The sequence below is a fragment of the Vidua macroura genome, chromosome 10, assembly GCF_024509145.1.
Source record: "Vidua macroura isolate BioBank_ID:100142 chromosome 10, ASM2450914v1, whole genome shotgun sequence".
Taxonomy (NCBI): domain Eukaryota; kingdom Metazoa; phylum Chordata; class Aves; order Passeriformes; family Viduidae; genus Vidua; species Vidua macroura.
In genome coordinates, this window is record NC_071580.1 from 9295019 (window position 1) to 9321153 (window position 26135).

Sequence of the window (26135 nt, forward strand, 5' to 3'; positions counted from 1 at the left end):
TCCTACTGGAGCCATCCTGTGTCACATCCAAGGAGCTCCCTGGCCAGCCAATATTTCTGCTGGTATAAAGATATGCCAATGAATGGCTTCATCTGAGAAATGTTCTTCATTTCGGGGAATAAATCCTAAACTACATGAATACTATGGGACAAATCAGTATCATTCCAAAAAGAAAACTGAGGCAGACAGGGAAAGCACCAGCCCAAAGCCACCACAGCCAGTGGCAAAGGAGGATGGGAGATTCTTTCCCCCAGGATTTTCTTAATACCAATAGGAAGCAGAGGAACACTTCACACTGAAAAATGGCAGGGTGGAAGTAAGCAAAATAAGTCATCACTGTTCCATCAGGAGTTACCCCATGGTAGAACTCTCAAACATAACACAATATATAGGAAGAGGGCTCACATCCCCTGGAAAAAAAAAAAAAAGCACAGGAGTCATCCATGCTCAGCCACCCCCTCCCTTAAGACTGTGAGATGATCATTTCCTTCACTCACAGATTTATTTGGAATCTGATAATTCATTGCCCCAAGCTTCCTGCTGGAGTTTGTCTTCCATTGTTCAAGATTTACATTACTCAACAGGAAATCAGTGAGAGGTCCAGTGATTAGAAAGGTGTGTTTCCCATTTGGACCCACCCTTGCTTGCTCACTTGGGGCTGGAAGTGGTACATGGCACACAGCTGCGCCCATGGGAACTCAGGGAACAGGGGGAGCAAGAGTAGAGGAATTTGTCCCCTTCTATTAAAGGACACAGATTGTTTTGTCCTGCCATATGCTACTGGCCACGTCCCCAGATCTGTCCCTCACACACTCTTCATACTCAGGCTTTGAAGCAACCACATCCTCCATGGGCTGGGGAGGGTGTACTTTATCAAAATAAAGCTATCAGGGCAGTACTTGACTCAACTAAGTGTGGTGAAAGTGTCCCTTGATCTAAAATATGCTTCCTTCTCAAAGACCATTACTTTGACATTCTTGCCAGGGGAGAGAGATTCTGTGCAGTATAAAGTGCCACTTGTGAGATATAACTCAGTTTATCATGATGGTTGGGAACTAGGCTGAGCAGGAATCAATGGCCTCTGGTGCCCTTAGCTGTAGCTTTTAATCCCAATCTCACAAATGATGCTCCAATATGTTCTCTTTAATGGCTCCTCTGTAGGAGCACAGAGCAAAACAAAACACAGCTAATCTTTTATGAGCTATCACTGGAACAGGATGCTTCCCTGGCCAAATCCTCCCATTGAAAATGTCACAGCTGGTTTAAAACATATTTCCCCTGAGGTTAGTTTGATAACAGGTAACTCAACTCACAGGCACACAGCTAGCAGTCAGCACTACACTGTAACAGTGACTTGTGGAAGGCAGCTGGTGACCTTTCTGGGCCACAGCTCCCAGTCATCATGGACTCTTTTTCCAAGCCAGATACCTCCAAGGCTTCCCAGGCAGCTAATCTTGTGCAAAAGCTGTGATTTTTATGTTTCTCTAGCATTCAGGGTGTGCTTGGGAACAAAGGCCCAGTTTATTAGCCATTGTAGACTAAACCTCAAAGAAGGAAGTCTCTGTTCCAGAAGAGGTTAAGAGGTTTAAGAAAACTTCAAAGTGAAAGTTTGATTTCCAAAAATAATTTTCAAATTAATTTAGGGGGACCTTAAGCAAATGTCCTTGCTCCAAGCTCACTTACATGTGCTGAACCAGTCCTCCAAGACCTCCTACAACAGATGTAGGCAAGACAGCCTCAGACACTACACTGCCTACAGCAGAAGGTTTATCCTAAAATAAAAACTCCTCTGCTGAAACTCAAGATACAAATTTGTCATTCTGTCCATCTTAGACATGGGGGAAAGCACATTGTCTCTTCTTCACAGCAGCTCCACCAGAATGTTGGGGAAGGTCACAGATAGTAGACACTTCTTGCTCCTGGTGCTCTGCAATGATTTCTCTAAAATTAGACTTTCCTGCAACTGGAGACAACACTACAGTGCTGAGTAAAATTGAAAGGTTACAACATATGTCTTACATACAATAGCCCTGTTTACACCACTCCTAGCTTCTTTCTCAGCAATATCCTTATGTTGACTCACCCTCCTTTTGCAAAATGAAACAATAGAGCTTCCTTATATTAAGAGGCTATTTTGTCTACTGCTCAGGAAGACCACTGGGTTCTACCAATGACTGGAACCTCCTATCCACAAAAACTATCAGAAACCACCTAAGAGCAGCTGAACATCATGCAAAAGTATTTTTTGCTGTGATAACCTAAAATATCTGGATCTCCTTGTAAAATAGAAATGACACATACCACTACTGATACAAGATTATTTAAATCACCCCAGACAGAAAACCTCCCCACTAGCATTTTTTCCTCTGAAACACACCCAACATTTACAAGTATTAGCTTAGATAACATTTAGCCATTTTCCCAGCACAGAGAACTGCTATGAAAGCTGTGGAAAACAAGAATACTGCAAGCATAGAAAGAAATGTGGAGGATGAACCTTTCCCAGTGAAATGTGCACTAATATCTGAACTGCATGATAATGAAGGACACTGTCATGATTTGTTTCACTCTATGAATTACTTACCCAGTCCAACAGGGTTTTAAGATTTTGAAAAATGCTGGAAAATGGATCACTCCTTAAAAAACAGGGATTTTTTTTTCTTTTCATCCTACTTACTGCTTATGGTACATAATTTGATGCCGCTCTTAAGACAACATTGGCACTCAAACCTGACTTTCTATTCCAACCTTGATTTTACCCTTTGAGTTTTCAGACTGGCCAGGAAATTCTTAGAGTACACAAGGTGGAATTGCTTTGGTGAAGCCTGAAGGGGCTGGACTTACTCCTTACCTGGTCTAAGTGCAGGGCACCCTCGCTGAAGCGCTGCTTGCGCAGGCGCTGCGCGACTCGATGCAGGTTCAGCACAGCCTCCTGGATCTCGGCTACCGAGTGCTCAGGTGAGACAGGGGGGAGCTCTTCAGGTGACAACACCTTCCCAGGGCTGTCAATCATGCTCTGTGCATGGTCATAGCTGAGCTTCACGCAGGAGCAGATGACCGTCCGCCCAAACCACTCCTCAAGGATCTGCAAAATTGCCAAGTGAAAATTGATCTGAGGACTCATTCTTCCAGTGCACAAAAGCTTGGGAAGTTCTACAAACACTGGGAGGGATGACAGCAGACTTCCCCTCTACCTGTGATCTCTGAGTGAAGATCTTGTCCTACTGAGACCTTCAGGCCTTTTGCTCATGCAGATTCTCTAGCATCTAGTAATCTGTATATGCAAGTAAGAGGTAGCAATATATTGTGCATACACATAGGAGACTGCTTGGATCCCCCTCCTCTACCTGACTTCCCTTCTCCACAGGGCTCCAAGAACTACAGACCATCTGGGACTTGAAACCAGTCTGTTGACTCACAGGTTATCAGGTGCAGGAGTGACAACAGGCAGATACACACATGCCAGAGAGGCTCTCCTGCCTAAAACACAGCAGAAAAACTTAAAGTCTGGCCACCAGGGCACAAGGGGCTGGCCTTAAAATACTGTTTTCAGGAGTACTGCAGGAACCCAAATGTGTGACTAGCACTTGTGAAAGTGCCTGAGTAGGACTTCAGTGGGTCTGGAGGAGAGATGGACAGTCACTGACCCCTTGCTTCTCTGATCATGTTCATGGTTCTAGGTCCAAACTACTTTGGAATTGAGAGGAAAATATTCAATAAACTGCCTATAAAATTATTTTATTTTAAACCAGAAGCCACTCCTATTGTGAACTCCCTAAAAGAATACCAGTGTAAAAGTAGGAATTCAGAATTATTTCCTAAAGCAGACAGGAAAACCTATTTTCAGCTGAGATATATAAGAAAATCAATGCACCAGCTCATCCAGACAGTGATAAAGTGCTGAGGGACATGGCCAGAAGGATCTTCACAAAAGCAAAGAGCATTGGTATGAGGGCTCTGGAGACAGATGCAGTTTGTGATAAGCCATTCAAAGCACAGGTGCTCAGAGAATGATTGAAGAATTGTAATACTGCCTTAGCTGCCAGTGCCACCTTACCCCTTCATCAGCCCAACAGGGCAAAGTAAATTCTGCAAGTGACAGTGTCCAGGGAGAAGAACGAGCTCTCTGTGACAGCCTCATCAAGGACACTGCTTCAGAGACAAACCTTCCTCTTAATAGGAAGGGACTGATTCCCAAAATACCTTTGCTGCCTCCTTCCCTAATGCATCACAGATGTGCTTTATGACTCAGCAATTCAGAGCTCTGAAAGTCACAGGCTTTTAAGCTTATTTCTACTTTGAAAGTGCTTTAACAGCAGAGATGCAGCAAGTAGCATCTTGCAATGTAAAGTGCTCTGACCATCAGCTCATGGTTATTCTCTGTGTCTCTTCCTCTGTGCTGTAGAGAAAGAAAGGAAGAAAAAACAATAAAGCTGGACAGAGATGCTGTGACAGTGGTGAGTGGTGGCAGCAGCTGCTCTGTGTTTTGCTGCATCTGTTCAATGCAGTTCAGCTTCTTGTGGTGATTGGGGATGCATGTCCAGTAGGTCAGCAGCCCCTGCTTTGGAAACCCCACCAGGAGAATGGGCAAGCTCCCATGGGCTGGCCCGTGTACCATGGCTGAGGGATGGGCAAGGTACAGTGGAGGAGCAACATCTGGGGGTGGTGAGCTGGGACCAAGATATTGCAATGAGTAGCCCACAAGATCAGTGTGCAAGGTCTCCCTCATCACAGCAAACCTGGTGCACCCGGAGTCCACACAGAGCACCAGCATCTAAAGGATTTCTAAAGTTATGATAAGGTTTTCCCAGCTCTGCCTGCTTTTGAGAAAAACCCATAGTCCTGAGCAACATCCTGTCCTCACTGTCAGTGCTCTCATGGCTCTCCACCAACAGCTGAGGTTCAAGGGCTGTGTTGGGGCCTTTGACTCACCTCTCTTTTACCCAGCAGACCGTGGGGGAGCATGTGATCCTGTTTGCACTGAGATACAGCTATACTAACACCTAGAAATACCAGCTTTCAGAAGAATGCCCTCCTGGGCAAAAGCCCTACAACCACTTTTCCTCTTGGAAAGAATAAATTCTTCTCCAGTCTTCACCTGACATCCACATCAAGTGACCTCGAGTAAGACTAACCCTGAAAGGCCTTGTAGGAGAAACCAGTTTGCTGAGATGGCCACAGGCAGTCTGCTCTCCCAGGGACAGCATGGCCACGGCCCAGACCACTCCAGAGGTCTGCTCCCTGAGCTGAATGCTACAGCTCCTCTATTTTCTCACTGGTCACACAGGGTTGGACTGAGCACTGCTTGAAACACAACGGATATATCGCATGGGACAAGAAACAAGATGTAATTAAAGGCTTATTTTAATTAAGACTTGACCTTTAGCTGTTCAAAGACAACTCAGAGTCAATAAAAGCTCTACCTAGTAGCTACTCTTAAAGGTCTCATGAGCAATCATGCTGTTGCTGCAGGAAGGGGAACACTTTTCACAGCAGACAAATACAACCCACCGCAGTGCCAGAGCAGGGGTTCACTGCAGAAATACAGAATCAGGACTGCAACTGTATTTTGCTAAAGCACAAAGATAGATTCAGCATCTTTTAGAGCAGCTGGGACAATAATAAGGAGGTAAATCTTTGTGAAAAATTACCAAATTGGCACAAGAAATACTGTCTACAGAAAGAGTTGTATATGAGCACGAGTTGTATATGTAACAACAATAGTTAAAAAAACCTCTGAGTACAAAAAGTGTATTTTGCACAGACTAAAGAGTGCTCTGGTACTGCCAGTCTTTAGCCCTCCCTGATTAGTAAGGGGACCCTGTGACCACCAGAGAGGAGATTTTAGGGTAACAAAGAGTGTGGGAGAGAAATAGGGAGAGAAATAGGGAGGGAAGTGGTGGCAGGCAGCTCAGTGCACCAATAGACAGCCTCCACAACTGCTCCCTGGAAACAACACATGCAGAGGGGATGGAGCCATGCCTTTGCTGAAAGGCTATCATGCTTTATTTGGATTGATGTCATTTGCAGCTCTGAAGAGGAATTAAACAGCCTGTTTACCAGAGAGGCCACAGAGGCAATACTGCCGCATTGCACAACTGCCTGCGAGCACGAGGCAGGCCTGGAGTCAGGGGCACATCTCATCCCACCCAAACCATTAGCTCTGAATTGCTGCTGGAGGTAAGACATTAAATGGTTGGGTGACCTGGCAAGAAGCAGGACATTCTCCATTCCTGAGATTCATACAAATATTCGTCCTTTCCCAACCATGTTGAGGGATTATTCCAGTTAGAAATTCCACAGTATGTCATCAGCGAGACAAGACACAGGAACAGTCCTACATTTTTCACCTTTCCTAGCCACTCTATCTGAGTGTTGAGGGATGACATTTTTACCACTACAAGAGTAGGGGTTGGCCACAAGGGAGGACTGATTAGCAGGATGACTGCCTGCTGCCTAAGGTACCTTGCCTTCCGGAGTCAACTTCCAAATCACAGAGAACGTCAGTCTGTCTCGCATGGGATTGAGACTGCAGAGCTCCTCACAGAGCAGCCTGGGAAGCATTGGGATCACCTGCAAGAGAAGAGGGCCTTGGTGAGACACAAGCTTTTAGTGTGGACAAGCTTCCCTGACCAGCTGGTAAAGAGAAAATGTGTTAAGCTGTCAGCATCATGTTCTCTGTGGCAGGAGTGGCCACGTCACAGCTCTGGGATGCACGCACCCATGCCAGAGCTGTATCACATGGCAGACAGCATGCTGGCATGGAATGAGGAAATAAACCAAATCCTCTGAAATGAGAGGATTTCAGACATGGCTAAGGCCCCCAACATCCACATCAGCCCCATCCCTCAATGAGACCAGAGGCAGTTTTAAGTCTCCAACCTGGGAATCATTCCCAGTGCTCCCCTCTGAAGAATGGAGTAAGCATCCTGGAGTAATCTGCATCCTTGGTTATGCAAACACTTCCACTGCAACTTTTAAGGTCACAAAGTTCGCTCTGTTTCCCACTTCTTTGGCACTGGGAAGAATGAGGAAGGGCACATCAGGAAATTTAATGTTGAAGAAACATGGTCCTGGCAGTCAGGAGCTGAAGAGGTTGGACTGGGGAACTGTGTTTCTTGCTTTCCCACTGAATACCACGTAACCAAGAAGCAAATGCAAGTCTGCTCTCTGTAAAGCATAAATTAAACCTCCCATGCAACACAGGAGCCATGCTTGGCTTCAGTAAAGATTGAACCATGCTTTACAGCACAGACAGGAACTTGTAGATACAGGTGAGATAAACAAAAGTACCTGTGTTATGACTATTGACCATGCTGTTTGCAAATGGGGAACAATTACTGTATTATACTCAAAATTTGAACAAAATTTATGTCAGCCAACATAAATTTCTGCAGAATTTTTTAACCCATGTCCTAATTCCTTACAACTATATTTCTGCTGCTGAACGTTGAATTACCAAATCCCAAATTACTCACCTGACTACACCAACAAAGCTAAAGCTTTTGAGCATATTCATGCTAGAGCAAACCTGAGTAGCTCCAAGGGTTTCCACCATCCCTGAGTTATTTCCTAAGTGAAGTCTGTATTAAAGATAATCTTTAGCAGCTGCTTAATGAAGCAAAACTCATTATTTGAGTTTCACTTCTGACTTCCCTTCTCATTATTTACCTTTGTGAAGAAGTAATAACTGCCCTCAAAAAACCACTACGTTACTTCTCTAGTTTATTTTGAGTGGCAACATGGAATGGTGCTTTTCAGAAAAACAGAGAGAAATGCTCTACTTGTGTGCCATAAAGTAATTTAGCTATTTAATAGAGTTTCCGTTTTGACGGCTCTGTGTGCCAGCCTGTAAATATAGGACCAGCAGGAAGCTGACTGGCATACAAATCCCAGCTCTTCCAAACTCTGACACCTATTTAGTGATTCCAGAGATAACTTTTTCTACCTGGAGGCAGGAGAACTACTGTTCTTCAAAACGATTGAAGTATGGAAAAACAGTCTCAGGTGCCTGTTTTCTCCTCAAGTGCACCCACTTTACACTTACCTTTTGCTTTGAAGGAAAGACTTAAAATATTTAATCATATTTGTGGTTTGGCACCAGAAATTGGCTATAAATCCCTTCTAACTGCAGTGCACACTAGTGCCAAAAGGTTAACTGTATGGTCTGGGGCTCTCAGGGTATCACACCATGAATCAGCAGCCCTGGTTCTCCTGGAAGGTCACAAGGGCACAGCTTATGATAAGCTGTTTCCCGCATCACAAAGGCCGCCAACTCTGTTATTGCAGTTGCGAACAGAATGTTAACAATACTGCTACATTCATAACTCACTGCCCCAGTACGTGAGCTTGCCCATGCTGCCTGGAAGGACCCACACCACAAGGGTATAGATTCAGTGTAAGTGATGCCAACCCACGTCAGAAAAGAGAGAAAATAGCTTTATAGACTCTCGGAAATCCCTGCCTGCCTAAGATCACCCATGACCACCTTAAGACCCCAAAGTTCAGGTCACAGTGAACAAAGTGCTGCTAATTTAATAAAAGCTCCCATGCCCTTTCCCACCCAAATTAAAAGCTGTTTTTCTCTCTCTCCCCAGTTCTGATCATTTGATAATGGTCTGTACTTACTGAATATTTGTGTGCCTTTGCACATCCTCTTTTCCATCACATCTCCTGGAGCAATACCAGTTTGCTAGAAAAATGCCTACATGGAACACAAAAGTCCATGCTCGCTTTAAGTGTACTTGAGCAGGATTAATATCCGATTCAAGAGGCTGTAATTCAATGGAAGGGCTTTCAATGATGTGAAACATAAGCAAAGCTTTAACTCAGATCATAATTACAGCACTAAACACTCACCAAGCAATTAGCTGTAACAAATGTACTGTTAGGGAAGCATCAGCCTGTGTTACCTTTGTTTTACAGGAGAGAAACTTTAGGCAAAGTAACTTAACCTAAGCCATGGAGGAAGTCTCATGGCAGAGTAAGAATGCAATCAACCTTTTCCTGGGCTCAGCAAACACATACGTAACATAACCTGACCTTGCACTGAAGGTATTTCAATTTATTCTACTTTACTGAATTAAAAGAAACCTGTTTCCAGCACCACAACAGTCTTGGCTGACTGCCTCCTGCTTTAACATCACGATTCCTCTTCACCCTCTACATGGAGTATAAACCTACTGTCACAAGGCACAGGAGTTTAAGTTATAAATATACATTTCCTTTTTCCTTAACATGATACGGTCACCGCCTGAAAGGATTCCCAGTAACTGCAAGCCCAGCATTTAACATACAAAGATGTCACAATTGTGTCACACTCAGAAAGCAAGATGTTCCAGGAGTGATCCCAGGGGCTGCCCAGAGGAACTCTGGCAACAGGATTATCTCCATCTCTTTCTGACAGAGACACAGGATGAGAGATTTCCCTAAGCACATCTTTAATGTCCAGATTTGCAGAATATCAGAGTTGTGTAAAATTGCCTTGAATAATCCAGAGGTTGCCCGGCACCTTTTTAATGCTCTGCCCTTCCCATGACTGTCTGCCAAGAGCCGGCAGTGGCTGCCAGCTGTCCTGTGGAGTGCCAGGGCACACAGGAATTCAGTGAGCTGAAATTCTGCCGAGGGATAGCACCTCCAGTGGGAAGTGGTTTCCTTGGCAAATTGCTATGGATGTGCCGATGTTGGGGATCACATCATTCAGCTTGATTTTACTGCAGATGGAAATAAAGTCACCTGGGCTTATACATGGGTCATAAACCTGGAATAAGGGGTTTATAAATGTAGCTGAATCTAGAAATGCAGTTGGAGATGCCCAGTAGGGTTAGGCAAAAAAAAGTTTACAATGTAAAAATGGAGCTATACTCCTCAGGAAATCCTTTCTAATGAATGTGTTGTAGAAACCAGGGCTTGGGTGGTGAGAGCTTGTCTGGCTTTAACCCCCCTCTATCAGTCAGGCTAATAAAAGATACCATCTCTCCCCACAAGCCTAGCAGTGCCCAAGAGATACTGGAAAGGGCACTTCTTTGAGTAGAAGGCTGATATCAATGCTAGCAGCTGCAAGTCTGCATTTCAAATCAAACCATAGACAGACAATCTCCCTATTTCCAAGTCCTAAATGCAAAGTCTTTAGCATTACCCTCGAGACTCAGCTGTCCAGCACTGCCTGACAGCCTGCTCCATGCTACTGGTTCTCCCTGCAGGCAGCCACACATCCTAGAAAGCCAAAGCAATGGCACCACTGGAAAACCGAAGTGAGAGAGGGCACTTCTGGGGCTGGGGGGGTCCTACACACCATCATGCTGGCACTATAAAACAGATGGACCTGTGACCATGGCTGGTCACACTGCTTAGCAGCTGGCTCCTCTGCAAGGGAAGATCCAAATCCCTGCTTGTGAGAGCCCTGGGGTTTGTTTTGTTTTGTCTCTTCAATTAATGAAGCGCTTCCAGAAACCAAATGTGAGTTTCCAGTCTCAGACTTATTCCTAGGGAGCTGGGCAGGGAAGGGAGCGAGCACATGCATGCTGGGATGATAAAAGTTCTTGTTCCCTATAAAATCAGAAACATCTGCTGCAGCCAGGACTAACTCTCTGGCCAGGTTCAGAGCAGGTTAGCCCAGAGCACCTCTGATCAGTGAACTCACTGTAGCAGCTTTTCAAGGAACAGAAGGGGAAAACTGGTCAGCCAACCAAAGGGAAAAAGGAACAAACTCTGGTCAAGCATAATCCCTTATCTTCACAAAGTTACATGAGCAGTTTTGCTCCCTTCAAACAATTTCAATCTGCTGGCATCTGCTTTGGCTGCCCCTTAATTCTTGGCTCAGGTTGGTTATGACCACCACTGACTCCCAAGGTGATCCTTCTCCCACAGTCAATCCAATGGGGAGGGACTGTATTAACCAAGAGTTTCCACTAGAGCTGCTAGGAGAATGCTGAAGTTCAACAGTGGAGTGGGCTCAGCAAATCTCTTGCTTGTACACTAAAAGACACTCAAAGGAAACAGGCAATTTGTTTATGAGCCAAGATTTCTCCTCAGGAGTTGTATCAACACTTCCATGAATTCAGAGTTTGAGCAACTCTTTGTTACTCAGCCTGAAATTATCAAAATATCAACACCCTGACAACCTGCTGGTGTCAAAAGTGAATGTCTTGAAGTCCTTGGACTCAACATGAAGACAGGCTTACAGTTCTGATCTTTGATCTCCAGTGTAAAGTAGGACGAATACAATATTATAGGGATTTATGGCTGAACTCTCACTCAAGCTGCTTCACACCTAAAATAACACTGTGAGATGTGCCAAAAAAGAGGAAACTGTTTAGGTTTTCTTGCTTCTTAAAACTTGATACATTCTTATTTCAAAAACTTTTGACTTGTATTAAATAGACCACTAACAATTACACAATAACTCCCCTTCTAGTTCAGGAAAATTAAATATGTGGCTTTATTTAACTTCTTTTGGAGGTGCTAACCTCTCACAGAATCACAGCTCTCTTAGGAAACAGTTTCATCAAAGGGAAGCATATTTTCTACAGGAGTCATGCTACCATCTTGTTTTAGACAGTCTGGCTGCATTCCTTCGCCCAACCCCTTGCTCCTCTTCATCTCTTGCAATTAAAATATTGAAAATTTCATCATCTAACCTAGTCTGTTGTTTTCAAAATGTGTTTTCAGCAGGCCATAAGTGTGGGTAAAACACTAACCCTGACTGCTGGGCCACAGTAGTTGAAGATGAATTGAAGATGAGGGGCAGCAGGTAACTTATGCTGGCATTGCACAGGAGTGGCAGTGCTAGAGGGAAAAGGGACTTTGAAAGAAAATTCAATTAGCTTCTGCATCCAACTAGATTTTCATGAAAAATGTCTCCTTTCTTTATAAAAATCTTCCTTCTCCCTTGACTAAAAGAATCACATGGCCTCAAAACACAATATTTTGACTTGGAAATACTGCCACAACATCCTCCTGGAGTATAGCTTTGCTGCCCCCAGTGACATTCCCCCCTAGGCCAGCCCACACCTCCCATCATCAAGTCATCCATCAGAGGGGGAAGCCAAGGGCTTATCACTGGAGAGACTGCAGAATTGGGAAGTCTGGTGCCAGAACCGCTGTTTCCATGAGATACACATTGCTTGCCACTTGTGGAGAACAGCAAGAACAGAAACAGGGATTTCCCAGCACGGAGCAACTGTGTGCTGTTGGTGTCACTACCACTGTCCCCAAAGTGGGGACACTTTGGCACTGCCGCCACAGTGGTTCCACAGAGAGCTGAAACCCATCAGACTCCCTGAGACCCCCAAAGCTGTGCCTTGCTGCTTCTACCCAAAGAAAGCTATGAACAGCTGCTAAAGGTAAACAGCTTGATATCAAACCATTAATTTGATTCCACTAGTGTAACATAAATAATTTTATCATCCAGAAATTGAAGAGAGGACACAGGAAGCTACTGAAACAAGCATCATTACAAAAACCTCCCCAGATAACAACCCTGAAAACATCCAGGAAGGGAAGGGACAGGAAGAATCACTCCTAATCCTAAGTAGCAAGTAGGACACGCTTATTTATTATAGAAAAGATGTCCTGTCATTTCAGAAGGGGCTGTGGAGACAAGGACTTCAGCCTGACTGAATGGGAGTGTGGCAAGAGGCAGATTAATCTGCTCCATGAAACTGCTTCAACACTCCTCTTCGTGCAGCTGATGTCTCAAGCCTGCACAGGACACTGACAGCCAAGTTTTCCAGCTCCCCTACATGCACGGTCCAGTGGTATCTGATGGGCTACAAAGTGTTTCTTCACATTCAACTGAAAATGAGACAGCCACAGACAAAGCCTACACATTTCCTTTCCAACAATGTTAAACCTGAACCTGTTCATTTGTAAAGCTTAGAAATCAACTTTAAACTTGAGCCTAACATTTGATTCTGGTAAGCTAAAATCAGTATAATTTCAGGCATCTTTTCATTGCATGATGAAGGAACACTATTGCTCCGTTATTTGGGATATCCAGATAAAATAAGAGTGTGAACCTTTTGTTATACCTCAAGATGTTTGTTTGTTTGGTTGGTTGGTTGGTTGTTTTACACCCTACTCTGATACAAATCCATTTCTTGGAGTGATTAGCTGGACTCTTGCACCAAAGGCAAGACAAAATCCTCCACATCTGCCAATCTGAAGCCCCCAGGAGCAAACCAGAGGAGCCAGCTTGGGTGTGTCAGGCTTGGCTCAGGTCAGCACTGAGCTGGTGAGCCCTGGCACAAGTGGGGCACTCCCTGACCACAGTCAGAGGGTCATAAGCTGCTGCTCCACCCCAGCTTCTCTCCATAAGGTCCAAGGTAGTGAACAGCTATGCCAGCTTCTGTGTTTCCAACAACTTACTCATTTTTAGAGATGTCCTGCAATAACAGCCAGATTTTGATTGTAAGTTTCTGAAAACAAACCTTGAAAATGAATTTATGGTAAATGGGAGGCATAGTCATCAGACAAACAAAGGAAAAACTGTCCTTACCTTCTGCACCAGATAGACACTGGTGGCCCTTTCGCTTGCTACTTTATCCAGTGCTGTTTCTTCCAGTACGAAGTAGCTCACATCCGCGATGTGGACTCCCACTTCCAAGTTCCCTGGAATTGCACAAGAAGTCAGTAGGCTGTGAGCAGAAATGAGCTGCTGACATATTTAACTCTGACTCCTCTCCCCCTGTGCTACCACAACCTTTCTGCTTTACACTGAAATCTTACAAAACTGATACTTCTTTCCACTTCTTCCACCTGGGATGAAAACTGTGGTCTCTCAGGATGCTCTCAAATTCACCACCACCGTGGCTGCAACATACGAGTGAATATACATAGAAGTGAATCCTCAAGTACAGAGGTGGAAGTGTGAAAACCCTTCAAAATCATGTGGATAAATCTTTCCAGTTAGGAGCTTGTAATAGTGAGCCTAGTCCTCACCCCTTCACTTCCAGACAACAGCATGAAAGAAAGATGGAACCCCACCTTACAAGCACACAGGCAGAGCAGGATCCCATTTCCCTGGTATGGAGCAGTCAGTCACACACACTTTTGGGTTACCAGAACTGCACCAACCTGGCTGAGCCCAGTTTGCTGCTGGGGACATGGGAAGTCTTCAATTACTTTAGATCAGGCTATGCAGAAATGCAGCTTTCCACTAGAAGAGTATTTCCACCCTTACCCTGCCTTTCCTTCAGATTTGTCCTTTGATCCTTTGAGTCCAGTTTAAAAGCATCTTAAGTCAAAAATTGGGCTGGAAAGGAGTACTACTAAGGTTTATCATGAGGTTTTGGCAGTAATTTGGATTTGGAAGTAGTGATCATCCTCAGCTTTGGAAGTAATTAGTACCTGAGTCCAAGAAATTCGGGTTTGCTAATCCTCAAAGCAGCCTATTGACCTTTGTTTTCTCTGGAAGGACTAGGCTGGATTTGAGGTGCTTATTTGTAGAATAGTTCTAAGTGCAGCGGGTTCCTAATTATAACACTTGGTTCTTTAGAGGAATTCACTAACCCCTTGGTATCTATAAATATTTTTTCTTTCCTTAATTTTTTTAAAGAGACAAAGTAATAAGATCCCACGCTGGTGACAATCCTGTTTATTTATACACCTTGCAAAGAACATTATCAAAGCCCTTCTCTCGAGTGTCACGTTTTTGAACACTAAATGGTTCGTAGCTGTTGTCATTAAGCAGTACATGTGCCTGTGTGCCCTTCTGATGGATACCAGAACAGGAATTCAGCAGAGTAGGAGTGGAAACAGATGAAGAGGAAGCATGAGAAGGTTCAGCCTCCTATTAGTGGGAGACACCCAGCCCACTGTGGCCCAGCTGGGAACTCAGGGAAATGAGTACCAGCCCACCCTGCAGAGCTGCCTGACTTCATAACGATTTAACCTCATTAAGCCATGTTTGCACAGCACTGTGAGTACGCAAAGCATAATCTTGCTTTTTGAGCAGCCTTTGTGCACTCAACAGAGCACAGATGCAAAGGCAGCAGAAACACACATGGAAGGTGGGAGGGAGGGTGTTTAGATGTGCCCACATAACCTCCAGCCACTGGAAGGTCCTGCAGAGACTAAATATGATGGCAGCAGGGAGAGAGGGCAATAATCCCATCGCACACCAAGGGACAAATTCCACCACTTGTCAGGAAGCTGGGAGCAAAGCCTGCAGATTAAATGGTTCACCTCAGAAAGCTGCCTACAGCTGTGTTGTGATATTATCACATGCTTTGAAAGCTGCTCTACATGGATTAGGCATCCAAGCCTGAAACTACTTAGACAGTAAGTCTTAGACCAACAGTTCAACCAACACGTTTAATATTACACACACTCGAAGCCAACACACTCAGAAGGTAAAAAAATATTGAATACTTTGAAGTCAATATTGTAACGTATTGACCCTGCAGGCAAATATTGACTAAAGGAAAAGGAAAGGGGGTCATTACATCATGCCTTTAATCGCACTTTAATTCAATATGTGCACTGTTACATACATGAACTTTTTGTCCTCGATAGAAAATCGACAAACCAAGAAAGATCTCATTGCATGAGATAATAAAACATGGAGTCAGCCAACGAAAACAGACTGTGCAGAGTTAAATTTCATTCAGGTTTCCCACCAGAGCTTCTAAAAGCTGGGGTCAGTGTGAGCCCCTTGCCTTTGAACTTTTAATGGAAATTCTATCTAAATATTTTCTTACATACATTGACATAATGCAAACTGGCAGCTCTTGGGTTTGTCTTGCTCATGTATGAATCACCCCATCTCCCTCACCCCCAAAATACTCAGACCAAGACTACTTGAAGATACAGCACGTGATCAACCAATCTGATTTCTCTCTAACTCACTGCTTTCAAATGTGCTAGACAAAATACCAACCTAAGCCTGCACAGAAATACCTGCCTGCTGCTCTCTCCCTGGTTTATTTGCTAATTAAAGTGAAAGAGCATTGTGGATAGAGAAATACTATTCACTAGAATTCTGTTCCAGGTCCACAAACTGTTTTTCTAGTCTCATTAATTTTTATGACAAAGTCACAAAAGGAACATTTCACATTGTAAGTCTTATGTTATTTCCCAAGGAAAAAAAAAAAAAAAAAGAGAAAAATGGCCTGAAAGGGAAAGAGAATTTAACCGGGAGTCATGGATTAAAAAAGTCTTGTCAAAGAGATCAGAGGAAAGGGGTAGAGGGTGGATACCACATGGACCACACACCATAGGCTACTACTCATGGTCTACTTGACCTCCATTTTGTTGAAAAAATACACTTTTCCAGCAAGAGAGGCTTCAAACTTTGCCACGTAACTCTCCATTGTGACAGATTTTTTATATCCTAAATTTCTTGGAGAAAAAAGTACTTCTATAAGCTACAAATTTTTTTTCATCCCAAATTCTCTAACAGGGAACTTAAAGCTGCACAACAACCCCTTATGCTAGGCATACACTACAGTATAAGGTTAGGGGTTTTTAAAAGGAATTTACATAAAAATGTACAGAAGATTAAGCCAGGCATTTCATATGCTGCTATTAAAGCAATAGCTGCAGGGAGCATCTACTGCAATGAAAAATGCTGAAGGCACTTGGATGGCTTCTTTCACTCAGGATCTCTGGGATGCTTTCATTTAATATAATTTCATCTGAAAGTGGATGCAAAACTGTCATGCCATTCAAACTCTACCACTGCAAAGCTGCTCCTGGGAGATGTTTAGCAACAGGGAATGCAGTTTAGAATCCAGCACGGTGTGTTTTATTAACCAGCTGAACCCTATCAGCTCCTCTCTGCAGCTACAGAGATGTGGTGACAGAGCTGGAGACAGGAGCATTGTCTGAAATTACACCACACCACTGCAAAACCCAGTGAAGAGACCCTTTGCAGTGAGGAGCTCTCCTGACATCTGCAAGCAGAAAGGGAAAGGGCTGGGCACTCAGCCACCCAAACCCTCCTTGGGCCAATGCTCTGTGCCAGTGGGACAGGACTTGTCACCTTACTGCAAACAACACAGCTGTGATGCCACAAGCAGAGAGGACAATTTTCCTTTCATTTACCATCACGTGGCTGTGAGAATGGCAGAACAGAATGGACCTGTGTCTCACCAGCTCTCTGGAAGCCTGGACCCCCTCTTGGATCTCACAAAATGACAGCTATAAAGGGCAGGTCTCCCCCAGCACAATGGGCACACAGTTGTTTTGGAGAAGGTTCAGCTCCTCAAGCTGAGGATCTGGCTTGTTTGAACCCACAACAAAATCTCTTGTGCATCAGTATGACGCTAAAATCAAAGGAGAGCACTGGCACCTTGCAGAAGAACAAAGAACAGGCTGTTTCTTTTTTTTTTTTTTTTTGCTGATGATGATCTCATTCTCTATGACAAAACTGTTCAGAGAACTTACTTCCTTCTTTATTGAAAAAATTATAAACAAAAACAGATTAGTAAGAAGGAGCTGGAAGAGAAGGAAAAGGCATTTTCAGCCTGTAAATGCCTCATAAGAACTGCCAACCCAGCAGGTCACATCAAGCACTTGCCCCTGGAATTAGAAAGTTGAGTTGAATGCATTTGAACAGTATGTGAGGGAATACACTGGAAGCAAATCTCTCTTCCCTGTCTACAACAACCCTACTCAGTCATAGCACAAATCCAGAGACGAAGCAATTTCACTTCATACTCTAGCATATGTGAATTTTAGGGCCATGTAACTGAAAAACACAGTTCTTCAAGGATTAAACATCAGAAAGTACTTCTCTACCACGCAGACACACTCCTATTTATTTCCATCTCACTTTCAAGCATCATCATTCTCAGGAGGGAAGTCAAACATGAGCAAACATGTTAAGTCAACTTAAAATCAAATACCAGGGTTTTTGTATTAACCTCTGTTTTCCACACTTTCTTCACCCTTCAGTGAGACACAGAAGAGCTCCAAGCAAATTGCAAAGTGTTTGCTCTACCCAGAAAACAGCCAACCACCCACCTGCTGCCAGCAGGTCAAAGCAGTCCCAAGCTGTTCCCTTGTTAGATCAAACTCTTGCAGCAAATAATTACAGCTCTTTCCCATTCCACAGCCCTGGGGGTATCATGCTGTTGCTCTTATCTGCTAAGCAATATTTAGCACCTTGCAAAAGTATGAAGAACTTGCATAAAGAGAGAGAAATGAGGCCTTTAACCTACATGCATATTTTGGTGCTATTGGCAGTGCTACAGAAGATCAGGAGTCTTTATCAAGGGGGAGCACAGTGTCTGCCACAGAGGGTCACAGTTACAGAGGGGACAGTCAGAGGGGCTGCAGACCATAAAGGGGTGGACATAAACACAGTGAAAGTTGCACTGAAGCAGAAATTGGCACCAAGACTTGGGGAAGCTGCTGGAAACAGGTAGGGGCCATCACAGACTTTAACACACTCATTTAAATGAATAACATGACCCAAATATTTCTGCTTCTCTTTGGCATGTGTATGAACACATACAGCTCAAGGGTTATAGAAGTGACCATCTTGGGATAGAGAGAGAAGAAAAGAGAAAGAAGAAAGAAAGACTGATTAGGAGAGAAGAGCAAGTGGGGAAGCGAAGAAAGCGCAAGATAGAGAAGTGGAGGAGAAGAGTTTAATAAAAAATAAAAGTCGAACCATGGAAAGAGCAAGTTTTTTGTCTGCTCTGGAGTCTGAAGGCAAAGGTGGGTAGCTTTAATTCTCAGCTGAGGTTACTTTTCCACCAAAGGAAGCCAAGCTGTTGTTCAAAAAACCACACAGTGTATTTTACTTATTTTTAAATAACAAGGAAAGTGCTTAAATGTTACTTGTGTGGCCTAGGGCCATTTTGCTTTTTGAAGACACAGTGCAACTCAGCATAAATGCATTTACTTGTTTACCAAGAAACCAAATTTTTAAAATTATCACATGATGGCCCTATAGCCAACTGAAATGCAACTAATTGCACCCTTTTTGGGGGCAAGTAATAGCTTTTCCCTTCTCTAAAGGTCTCTTCCTTGACATAACCTCACAAGAAGACTCTGGCAAAAGGATCAAATCCTGTATCTTGAGAGCAGGACAAGTCCCCAGGACACAGAACAGCAACTTTTCCATCCAAATATTTCCATCCACCTAGTAAATGCTGCAACAACTTCAAAAATGAAAAACTGTCTGCCCAAACAAACAACAAACACCTCTAAAGGGTAACAATCAAAAAAATGCTGCATGCTATCAAACCCCTCTGTCACTGGTTTGCCTAAAAATGTCCCACAGAAACAACCCACTTCACCTACCAGTAACAGAGAGACCATCAGGAACAGCCTGGCCAAGGTTCCAAGAAATTTCAACTCTTCTTTGAACTATACTTGGTCAACTTTTTGAGGTCTGTAGCACCTGGAGAGGGGGCCAGGGTCAGACCCTTAACATTCACAGGGCAACGTGTGGGAGGTGGCACATGCACTGTGTCAGCATCAGGCTGCAGAGGTGCTGGCTGGGTCTGGGCTTGCTTTGCTCCTTAAATCATAATTAAAACCTTCAATCTTCATCCTTTCCTTGAGGAGCCAGGCTGATGTAAAGACAATAAACATTGTGACCTTTCTCATTTAACTGCTCAAACTCAGGAGCTGGGAGATGGACCAAATCCCTAAAATGAGCAGAACTGAGATCAGCCCCAGTTACTCCAAACTGAGAAATGCATGAGATCACAAGAGAAGGGAGGGAAAACCCCAAAAACGTATTTATATGTTAACTCTCCCCATACTGAAAGTCTAGGCACTTCCTCAACTTTCACAAGCATCTGAGAAACTACTGACAGGAATGGTGACATTGCAAAGTGATGCTTTTAGCAGTTCTAAGAGAATCAAAAAATATTCCAAGTTTTTCACAAAAATAAACCACAACAGGGTATTTGTTACTTTCTTCTTTAAGTTAAAAGGTCAATGTTGGACATCAATTAATCTAAAATCCAGAATAACATGATTCTTAAAGTACTGTTTGACTCTGACCTTCGGGCATTTTGTCCCTTGCATCAACTGAATATTGCAGAGACAACTACAATTGTACAAACCAATTTGTGCCTGGCTCTAGGTGAGGTCCAAAACAAAACTCATCTGTTCATTAAGAGCAGCAAAGGACAAGTGAAGATGAAAAGCAGAAATATTTTCTAGAGTTCTCCATGAGCCATCAGCAATCCTTAAAATAGCTTCAGAATTATGAGGAGACTATATCTATTACTAAATTAATTTCTGAAAGCAGGTCTTTCATGTGAATTGCATAAAATTTTCGTCTGCAGCAGCTAATAAATTCGGCAATATCCTAAAATCACTTTATATAATTTTAAAGCCACCTTTTATACCTCAAAACAAAGCCAGGACACCTTCATAGGGTGGCATTTCATGCACTGTGCACTACAGAGCCCTGAGTTTTGCACACAAACCAGCACAAGTCACTGAAGGAAAGGTGACCCCCCCAGATCTGAAGGGAATGCTCAGAGATGGCTCTTGGTCAGCATGAGGCTCTCTCAGGCTCTCAGGAGAGCAGGAAGGTCAATCCTCCCATGGGAACACAGGGCAGATCTTTGTGCTGGTGGTGTTCTCCCAGCTTCCAAACTCCCATGAGCTGGAGATAACTATGCTGGCACCAACCAGGTCTCCAGACCTCACAGATGACATCAGATCACTGAGGCAGAGTAACACAATGAGCTTCCTGTCCTGAGCAAACCCACACCAGCTCTTCATCACTTCGTGACAGATGATGCTGTCACCCAGAAGGCACCCAATACCTACACCTGTCCTGAAAACTACCCTAAAACCTGATGCAAGAACTCTGGAGAAGAATGAAAGAGCCCTTCTGTGCAAGCACTACTACTGCACCATTAAGATGGATACTTACACGAGGAAGGAATTCTCCTGAGGGAAAAACACTGAATACTCAGGACAGAATTCACACAGCATGTACAAGATAAAGCATTTAATTTCAGACTGAAGGACACAGGCAATGATATCCAACAGAATAAGCACACCAAATAAGGATTTTTTTCATACTGCTGAGCAAGATACAAGCAGAAAAATACAGATACAAGCGGGGCACAAATATTGCAATAGTAAAAATCAGGAAAGAGCACAGAACAATTGGGGACAGACAGTATCATAATGGAAAACAAAGGGAATATGACATTCCTTTGATGTATTAAAGGTGTCCATTGGAAGACTGAGACCAGACACAGTGGTTCCAGCAATGCCTGTGTCCCACCTTCTGCCCATGCAGTTTTGTCCCCATTCCTGTGCTGGTACCTGTTTACACTGCAGAGGTTCACAGCAGAGCTGGTTTCCTCTATGCCTGCATGAGTGCTTAGCAGATCTTGTGAGGTACCGAAACAGAAAGTTCCACTGGGAGCTATTGCAAACTGTATCGATTTCTTTGCAAGACTCACGTAAATGAGCAACTTAAGAGAAGCTACAAACCCCAAACACATCAGATTTATCCACAGAATGCCATTACTAATACTGTCATATCTGGGAGGTGACATCTCGAGGTGACTACTTACAACTTAGACCCAGTATGAACCTCTGTCACGCAGACTCAAATTCAACACTTGGCGGATGGATCTTCTACCCTTCATCAAGAGAAGATGTCAAGCAGGACACAGAGGCAATGGCTGTGCTGCTGTGACTCAGATTCCTGGCTCAGAAAGCAATCTCTGCTGGTGGGGAAGAGTTACCAAGGCAGACTGCCCTGAGCTCTCTCAGCAGCCTCTTAGCAGTGAGGTTTGCAGCCAACATGGTGAAGGTAAAAGGACAATTTCTGGTATTCATGTCATCAATTGTTTGTATTCCAAGACTGATTCAAGAGGCTTTATCAGGAAATCAGCAGTCTTTGAATTTAAAGAGATGGGAAGTGACACCCAGCAGCTTTCGAGATGTATTTTTGGGTGTAGAATATCATCCTGTTCCTGAAATGAAGGTTTAGGCTGGGGAGGGACCAGCCTCTCTCCACTGCTAGGTCAGTCCCTTTTGTGCTATCTCTATTGTACTCAGTAACCCAAGGCTGAGTGAGCATTCCAGGCATTCAAAGAGACCTTGGGATGTAGTGCTAGGCCAAACACATACAATGTACTTCCACAGAACAGCCTTGACATTTCTTCAACTTCTTTGGAAATAGAAGGAAGTCAATGAGACTTCAATTTTAGCCATCCAACTGTTTTGTTTATTTTTGGAAAGTTTACAAAACATTTTCATCTGCACTTGGTTTCATTCTTTCTGCATATCTAACATAAGAGTCGACTGTCAAGAAATACTGTAATGAATTACAGTGTAAGGTGTTTCTCCTGTTCATCTGGGTTCTAAAACCCTGCATTACAATACATAACAAGTTAAAACAATAACCCAGTGATTCTGAGGGATCCTGCCATTTCATAAAGTTGATAATAAAGACAATATACAGCAGTAACTCCTATGCTGCCCACATGTAACAGAACATGTGACTGAAGATAACCATGTGGGAATGTACTGCCAGCTATTTGTACCCTTCTAAAGTTTATCTGCCTCACATATCTTCTGACTTTTATTTGCTACATTCACTGAAAAGTCCTGCTTTCTCTCTGTCCGGTCATCTCCTATCATTTGTAGTTCTTCTCCAAAGACTCTCCTGGTCCTTGGGGTTCTTTTTCATGAATAGAAATCCTAGATCTGTTTGCACAAGAATTTCTGGATCTTCTTTACATTATCTGTCTACTTAAAGGTATTTGTTTGTTGTTTTTTTTTTTTTTCAATACACAATCAGACACTCTCTTTCTTTAAGTTTGTATCCACAAATACCAGTGAGATCCACCAGGACACAAAATCCTGTGCCGATAAATCTTTGGGGAATTGTCCCAGGTCCTGAATTCATGTACTGAAATGTTCCGGAAGGCGACTTTACCCAGAGCATCTCTCTTCCCTGCAGAAAAGTAAACTCACTTTTATGAGTAATTCTACTGGTATTTGCACATCTGTTTGCATGTTCTGCAGCCACAGTCTTTGTTACCTTAGTCCTTCTCACACAATGTATCTTTTATTTTTTTTTAATCCCATGTCTCTTTGTGACACAGCTTTCTTTGCATACCATAAAAAAACCAAAACAACTTCTGGGATAAGGATGAAATATTTATAAAATATTTATATATGGATTACTAATCACAAACCCTGCTCCAATTTTGCTTAATCAAGCTTTTAATCAACCTTCTCATAAGCAGCTTTCAAACATATGCAAAAAAAAACATTTTAACAAATTATGTTCTAGCAATCAATGCTCTAACTGAATCCAAGCTTCCTTAATCACCCCAGTACCTTAACACCCAGTTTAATGCACTTGTCTGGGGATTTGGCTCAGTCTATTTCTCTTTCAGCCACCAGCAGTTTGGAGCAACCTGCCCTATTCCCAGGGGAACTGAGGGGAGCCCCACATCATCAAGTTGTCCCACCAATTTCAAGAGAAATGTTTGGTGGAGAAAAGCTGACTCACTTCAACCCTCTGATTCCATTCAACCCTGCACTTGGAAATTGGAAGTGATGTGTGTTTCTGCACACAACCCCATGTTACCCCAAAAGAAGAGACAAAATATACTGCACACGCTGCAGCTCCCAGCATTCCACAGGAGCCTACTGTGGGGCACAGCAGGGATCTGGATTTGGCAGAGATCTGAGAGCATTCTGCATATTTCAATAAATCTGCAACCACAAGCCCTCAATAGGAAGAAAGAATATGTACCTCTTTCTAATCACTGCAATATGTCTTTTTCACTCTTCTAGTGACACAACAAAACATCCCCAGATTAACCAGCAGGTAACAGGAGAGACAAACTAATCATGTCTGATACTAAAGTAAAATTTGACCAAATGTTACATGCAATCCCACTCCTGATAGATCTTATTTTACCCAGATTTGACTCCTGCAGTAAATCTAAGCAAATTGCAGTTTATGATCATTTGACATTTGAATCATATGTCAATGTGTTTCTGTCATTTTCTCTGCAGGTCTGGTGTCTGTTCAGCTTAAATAGCTTACAAAGAAGGAAGCATAGTAATTTTATAAATTATTTTCTAAATAAGTCCATACTAATTTCAAAAGTAACTTTTGATCCAACATTAGTTTGTTCTTCAGTGTTTATCTTAAGCAAAGATTTACAAACTTACAAAAATATTTACTCAATTTACAAATTCTCCTGATACTCTGTCCTGCAGGGACCAAAGGGATTTGCTGAAGGGTCCTGTACCACATTTTGCTAGAGCAAATTTCACCCTGCAGTGCTTAAGTGGCCAGGGAGACAAAGCTGAATAGAAGAAGGACTATTTACATCTTAAAAATCAAATATAAGTGCACAGAACTTTGCAAAATTAAAACATCCTAAGTGTTTGCAAACTACACCAGGAAAGAATGCAGGTCAAAGGAGAGGAAGACCAGGTGGTCTCCTGAGATGGTAGAGGATGTCTTGGGGCTACCATGGCTCTACAGGTGCTTTTCAAGTGCAAGATTCTGGAGCTCACACACCAGGATATGTCTATTAAGCTGTCCAGGTCTAAGAAAAGCAGCCCCAGAGCCTGGAGGCCTACAGTGGACAAGGGAGAATTGTATCAACATTTAGCAGAACATTAGTTGACTTTACTAAAATGTGTGAAATAGGCATCTTGAACAGAGATCTAGGTCTCAGTCTCTGCAGACCTGTTCCCAAAAAGTACAGCTCACAAGGAGCTTTGTGCTAAGCAGAAAGGTCGTACTGCACCCTTCCCAGATTTGAGTCACAAAGAAAAGTTCCCTTCTTTGTTTATACCCCATTATGACACTTACAGAAATATAATGTGTTTGATGTTTTTATCCCATTCTCTTAGGTCCATTTGATTAAAATTCACCAACAGACTGAATGGATTTAAGGGAAACAGAAAAAACAGGGGCTGCACACTGCAGAAGCCTCATTTGTTTAGGTCATGGGGCAAACACTGAGAAGAGTTGATGACTGCATCTATTTATGGCCTCACTTCAAAATGCAGACAACCAGTGTCACTAAGGATATGGAAACCAGGGCAAACAGTCTGTAGAATATATTTCTATTCTGCAGTGCAACAATTCCTCTTAAAAAAGATGTAAATTACTTGAACTTAAATTATTTTGGAAAAGACTGTAAGAATACAGGAATGAGAGAAAAACACAAGTGAGAACCATGTTAGTTATTAATATACAAATAAAAGATGTACAGAAGCTCTGTCAGTACAGCCCAAAGCACTAGCTTTGAGATCAGCAGCAAAAGACAAACCTTCAGAAATACTTCCCCATAATTTCTGCTGCATCTTTTCCCATCATGGCCTGACCTTTCACTAGAAGGAATTGTCTGCCTTGAAATGTACCAAATTCCATTTCTACTCCTACCAGTAAGCAGCCTTCAAACATGACTGCATCAGTAGTGTACATTACCAGAAATACAAGCACCACTGGCAGAGAATGCCCAGAAGAGGTTTGGAAAGTGTGAGAAACATGCCTGGCATCACTGGGACACACAGGTCACCTGCCATGCTGAGATCAGAATAAATCTTTAAACCTCTGCACCCTGGGGGAAAACATTCAGGCTTGAAAATAGTACAGTTGTTTTCTGCAACATCCACACGACCTGAGAATGGTTCTGCTGTGCCTTCCTGGCTGCAGCAATTTGCTAGAAGACGTGCAGAAAGGATCACAAAAGAGCATTGACTGAAATGAACTTGTTTAAAACCTCAAGCTACCCTGAAAGCTCTACAAAGGCTGTAGAAACTAGGTGCAGGCCAGAGCCATCTTTTACTCCAAGGTTATGCTGAATCATCTAAATGGAGTACAGTTTGTTCATATTTCTGCAGCTGTTACATAAATAACCCTATTTTCCTTCTTTATTGGAGCTGATCTCTTTTAAAATATACACTCACAAATGTGAACAGCAAGCTCACCTCCCTACTGCTATCATTAAACAATAACGAGGAGCACGGCCGTTAATCAGAAACAGACTCCAATATAAAATCCTCTCAAAACCAGACTGGCCCACTTAAAACATATATCCCTGGAAAAGTTTCCAACTGCTGCAATATCCTACTGCGAGCTCCATTAAAAATACAGCTCTTCCCACAGCCATCCCATGCTTCCTTTGCTAGTGACACTGCTACTGGGTAGTTCTTCA

At 43.1% G+C, this 26135-nt stretch overlaps 1 protein-coding gene and 1 long non-coding RNA gene across 2 annotated transcripts in view; one reads left to right on the top strand and one right to left on the bottom strand.

The window, feature by feature from the left end:
- Positions 1-26135, bottom strand: part of DIS3L2 (DIS3 like 3'-5' exoribonuclease 2) — a 182350-nt gene that overhangs the window by 59615 nt on the left and 96600 nt on the right. Inside the window, exons 12-14 of the mRNA XM_053985837.1 lie at positions 13499-13611; positions 6466-6573; positions 2852-3085 (exon numbers count right to left, since the gene is read on the bottom strand). Of these exons, the coding sequence (XP_053841812.1) occupies positions 2852-3085; positions 6466-6573; positions 13499-13611 (455 nt within the window). The remainder of the gene's footprint in view (positions 1-2851; positions 3086-6465; positions 6574-13498; positions 13612-26135) is intronic.
- LOC128811908 (uncharacterized) lies at positions 4331-9008 on the top strand. Its single transcript, XR_008438525.1, has 3 exons — positions 4331-4457; positions 6031-6180; positions 8926-9008. It is a non-coding gene; the product is annotated as an uncharacterized LOC128811908 (long non-coding RNA).